This window comes from Pelmatolapia mariae, linkage group LG3_W (genome assembly GCF_036321145.2).
Source record: "Pelmatolapia mariae isolate MD_Pm_ZW linkage group LG3_W, Pm_UMD_F_2, whole genome shotgun sequence".
NCBI classification, from domain to species: domain Eukaryota; kingdom Metazoa; phylum Chordata; class Actinopteri; order Cichliformes; family Cichlidae; genus Pelmatolapia; species Pelmatolapia mariae.
Window position 1 is genome coordinate 79,074,940 of NC_086229.1, and position 5,108 is coordinate 79,080,047.

The window sequence follows — 5,108 nt, forward strand, 5'->3', positions numbered from 1 at the left end:
AAAGAGGCCAAATTAGACGAAGGGCCGAACGACTAACCAGATGTAAGTTTGAAATCTGTAATTCATTACATGTTTTGGGGTGTGCAGACAGAGCTGCTGTGTTTAGTGCTCTTTATTTCTTTCATGCTTGTGTTTGTTTATGTTTATATATATTTATATATTTTCAAAATCAATTTCTAAGATGTGCAGCAGACTGGATTTAAAAGAAAAGCACCTTTAAACCGAAGAATCAGCCTTAATATAATATCAGTTATGTTAAGCAGAGACTCTTTCATGCATGCAGACTACCAGAGAAAAGAAATCTGGCAGCTCCTGATCTCAACAATAAGACACCTCTGTATTAGTACAGCATGGAGTGTTTTTACAACAGCAGTAACAGTGACAAAGCCTAATTCTATGTTTTGATGTATACATGAGTGATGTAAAACATTTACAATTTACATTTTCACCCTTTGGATGTTTGCTGCGTTTGTTCTTTTGTTGCCATCAGTTGAATAAACGGTTCACTTCCTGTTAAACTCTGGCTGCCTGCTCGTGTCTGCATTTGGGTCCAACTGAACTTCCAGTCTGTACACCCAGATTATAAAGATGATTATAACCAGACCATCTATGAAATGAAACATGTTTTCATTATCAAATGAAATATTTATTTAATCCGGCAGATTAAAGATGCAGTGGAGTCTCTTTCTGCTGATTCTGATGGGTAAGTGGAAAATCTCCCCACAGCGTCTTCAGTTCTGTTTTATTCATTTCTTAATATATTTTATTTTATTTATTGCTGTAATTCTTTCCTGTTGATATTTCCATTATGTTCCTTTTTGATGATGTCTTTTATTTTATTCTCTCCTGATTGAGTTTCCCTATAGAGATGATATTTCTCTACCTGGTGTGTATTTTGTTTGTTCCTATAAACTTACCTTGTGTTTTTTGTAAAGTCTTGTCTTCTTCTGTATTATCTTTGTTTTTCCATTTGATTTTCATCTCTTTGTTTTATCTGCTCACATTTGTCTCTCATTGACAAGGTCACTGAGCTCAGAGCCACACTTGTGTTATAGACTGTTTATCTGTAAACCAGTGAGTTTGATTTGATAATGCAGCATTATTGCTAATATTTTACTCCTTTTAGGGCAGTGTTTCTTCTCCACCTGTTACCTGTATGAGTACCACTTTATTAGAGAAAACAAAACCTGGGAAGAAGCACAGAAATACTGCAGAGAGAATTATGCAGACCTGGCCAGCGTGTTTGACATGGCAGACATGGAGAGACTGCGTGAATCCACAGAGTATGAAGGTAAAGCCTGGATTGGACTGTTCAGCAACCCAGGAAAAGAAAACAGGATGTGGCATTGGTCTCTGCCAGGGGTGAAATACAATGAACTTGAAACCAGATGGGGACCTTCTGAAACAGATGATCTAAATGAGAACTGTGTGAAGACAAGAGGAAACTGGACACATGTCAGTTGTGACAAAATGATGTGGTTCATCTGCTACGATGGTGAGAATAAGATAAGATAAGATAAGATAAGATAAGATAAGATAAGATAAGATAAGATAAGATAACCTTTATTAGTCCCACACGTGGGAAATTTGTTTTGTCACAACAGGAAGTGGACAGTGCAAAAGTTATGAAGCAAAAATTAGAATACAATAAGAATAAATACAGTACACAACTGTACAGAATAGAATAAAATAAAATACTATATACAGCAGAATAAAATAGAATAAAATATACAATAAGATAAAAATAGAATACAAATGCTATATACAACTGAGCAAAAATACAACGATGCCAGAAAAGATTATTGCACTTAGTATTATTGCACATGTTTGGATGTGTGTGTTTGATCAGTTACAGTCTTTGTTGTGGAGTCTGACAGCAGTGGGGAGGAAAGACCTCCGAAATCTCTCCGTCCCACACCGTGGGTGCCACAGCCTACCACTGAAGGAGCTGCTCAGTGCTGTCAGAGTCTCCTGCATGGGGTGGGAGATGTTGTCCAACAGGGATGACAGCTTAGCCACCATTCTCCTGTCACTCACCACCTCCACTGGGTCCAGAGGGCAACAGGGCTGGCCCTTCGAATCAGCCTGTTCAGTCTCTTCCTGTCCCCGGCAGAGATGCTGCCGCCCCAGCAGACCACACCGTAAAAGATGGCAGAGGCCACCACAGAGTGTATCACAGAGAATATGTGGATAATAGTCTGATTTGATAATATAACTGAACTGAAAGTGAAATTGAGAAAAAGCATGTTTGAGGAATCATACAAATTATGTCTTTGTGTATTTCTTCAAAATGTTTGTGGTGATGGACATTTTGTTTTGTTTTGATGTTTCTCCTTAACAGGAAAGAAGAGAGACGGTAAATCGATCCATTTGATTAAAGACCCCAAGACCTGGAAAAAGGCTCAGAACTACTGCAGAGATCACTACACTGACCTGGCCAGTGGACTCGATCAGGCGGATGGGGAAGAATTTAAGATCCTGAAGCAGTCTCAGGGCTCTCCGATGAATGTGTGGATTGGCCTGTTCAGAGACACCTGGAGGTGGTCAGATGGAAGTAATTTCTCTTTCAGGCACTGGAATATGGAAACATTTTATGACGGACAAAACAACAAGAAATGTGCTGTGACTCTGTTAAACACATCAGGAAAATGGAGCTCTGATGAATGCAACAACAAAAATCCTTTCTTCTGTTATGATGGTGAGTTTTTACTAAGATTAATCTGATTTATTTTTCTCTGTAATAGGAGCATCACTAGACTTAGAAGATCCAAGGAATTGTCTGTAGAGCTCTGAGACAGGCTTGTGTTGATCCACAGAAACATTTCTGTAGCATTGAAGGTCCCAATAAGAACAGGGTTCTGTAAATGGAAGAAGTTTGAAACCACCAGGACTTTCCTAGAGCTGGCCACCTCATCAATTAGAGAGTTTGAGGTAGAAAAGCCTTAATCAAGCAGTTGATGGTCACTCTGACGGAGCTCCAGCATTGCTCTGTGGAGAGAGGAGAATCTTCCAGAAGGACAATCATTTTTGAAGCCCTCCAACAATCAGGCCTGTTTAGTAGAATGAGCAGACTGAAGCCACTCCTCAGTTTACCAAAATGCACCTGAAGGATGCTCAGACCATGAGAAATAAAATTCTCTAGTCTGATGAAACAAAGATTGAAGTCTTAACTCTGAATGCCAAGCATCATGTCGGAAACCAGGTACCACTCATCACCTGACCAATACCATCCCTGCAGTGAAGCATGGTGGTGGCAGCATCATGCTCTGGGGATGTTTATCAGCAGCAGTGACCGGGAGACAAGTCAGAGTCGAGGGAAAGATGAATGCAATGTACAGAGACATCCTTGATGATAAGCTGCTCCAGAGTGCACCGGACATTAGATTCACATTAGGTTCATTTTATACGGGACAAGCCCCCAAGCACACGGCCAAGATAAAAAACAAATGGCTGCAGGACCACTGTGAAGGTCCTCAAGTGACCAGCAAGAGCCAAAATTTGAACCTGATTCTCTGGAGAGATCTGAAAATGGCTGTGGACCATCCAACCTGATGGAGCTTCAGAGGTTGTGCAAAGATGAATGGGAGAAACTGCCCTAAAATAGATATGCCAAGCTTGTAGCATCATACTCAGGAAGGCTTGAAGCTTCAAGTGTTGACAAAGATGCTTCAACAAAGTGTAAATACTTACATACTGTACATGCCATATTTTTGGTTTTGATTTGCAGGAATTTCAACAATCTTTTTCCCCCACTTTTTCATTTTGGGGTACTGTGTGCAGAACTTTGAAGTGAACAAGCAATTTAATCTATTTTGGAATAAGACTGTAACAGGACAAAATGTGGAACTGGGAATGCTTTCCAAATGCACTGTACACACTTAAACTAATTAAGTATACAACTAAAGGAAGTGAAAAACTACAATGTTTTATTGTGTACTGTCTGTATTGAAGGTAAAGTGGAACATAAGCTGCTGTTAACCAGACTTAACTGAAGTTTGATGGTTTCTGACAGATAAATTGATTCTGATCAATGAAAACAAGACCTGGGAGGAAGCCTTGGATTACTGCAGACTGCACCACACTGACCTGGTCTCCATCACTAACCCTCACCAACAGAGAGAGGTTGAGAGGAGAGCCAAGAATGCCAGCAGTCCCTACGTATGGGTGGGACTGCGCTACGCCTGCGTGATATATCTGTGGTTCTGGATCAGTGACAAACGAGTCTGCTACGAGAACTGGGCTGATAAAGGAAAGATTGATGAGTGTCATAGGTGTGCAGCTATGGAAAGAGGAGGACGGTATCAATGGGTCAGTCAAAGAGAACATGAGAAATATAATTTTATTTGTTCTAAACAATAAGCTTTAAACCTCTCTGACTCACTGCAGGTTAATTATTGCAGCAGAAATAATTTGTTTTTATGATTTTATCAAGCACTGAATGTAGAAAGATGAAAAAACAATAATAATATTGCAGCGAGTCACCTCTATGTTTTATATTAAGAACCAAAATATGGATTAAGGGAGAAGAAAAAGAGAGACTTTATCCAAGATTACAAAAGCTATATGAAAAGGGTGATTACAGTTTTTGTTTTAGGGTCTCGTATGTGTTATTTACACAGAAAATCACAGCATGTGGTGTTAGCATATTAGCAATGAAAGCAGAGAGGAGGAACTGACATCATGTCCAGTTTCAACCAACACGATTAACATCTATGATAAATGCTTAACCTGCTGTTTAATTTAAGTTCTATCCAAGTGTGTTTGTATGATGATTAAAAGTCGCTTTTTAGAGATAAGTGTTCCTCATAGCCATATTATAATCATGTGTTTAAAGTAAACCTCAGTCTTAACCATCTACAGCAGTAATATTGATCCATATAACTGTAGCATCCAACTCAAGTAGCTCTGGATTAACCTTGGGTTAAGGTGGTGATAGAACTATGAGCGGGGCCCTGGGTACGTTACTTAATTTTACTGGTAAACAGGAGAAACAATAACTAACCAGTTTTAACCTTTGTACTTAGAAGTTTTAATATTGGCGGTGCCTCCACTTAGTGAAAATGATATGAGTTCTGTTTAATCTTCACTAAGAATAATGAATTTATCTA

General features: G+C 39.2%; 1 protein-coding gene across 1 annotated transcript; it reads left to right on the forward strand.

The window, feature by feature from the left end:
• LOC134618952 (macrophage mannose receptor 1-like) lies at window positions 1-4,436 on the forward strand. Its single transcript, XM_063464603.1, has 5 exons — window positions 1-42; window positions 663-703; window positions 1,127-1,495; window positions 2,342-2,698; window positions 4,013-4,436. Exons 2-5 carry the CDS (start codon window positions 670-672, stop codon window positions 4,357-4,359), a joined length of 1,107 nt encoding a protein of 368 aa, XP_063320673.1. The 5' UTR covers window positions 1-42; window positions 663-669; the 3' UTR covers window positions 4,360-4,436.
• Window positions 4,437-5,108: the final 672 nt, after the last annotated feature.

Bases quoted from the DNA above. Each gene is read 5' to 3' on its own strand.
- LOC134618952 (XM_063464603.1), top strand. From the start codon at position 670: ATGCAGTGGAGTCTCTTTCTGCTGATTCTGATGG. The intron at 1,496-2,341 runs GTGAGAATAAGA...TCTCCTTAACAG, and splicing joins GTGGTTCATCTGCTACGATG to GAAAGAAGAGAGACGGTAAA. The intron at 2,699-4,012 runs GTGAGTTTTTAC...GGTTTCTGACAG, and splicing joins TCCTTTCTTCTGTTATGATG to ATAAATTGATTCTGATCAAT.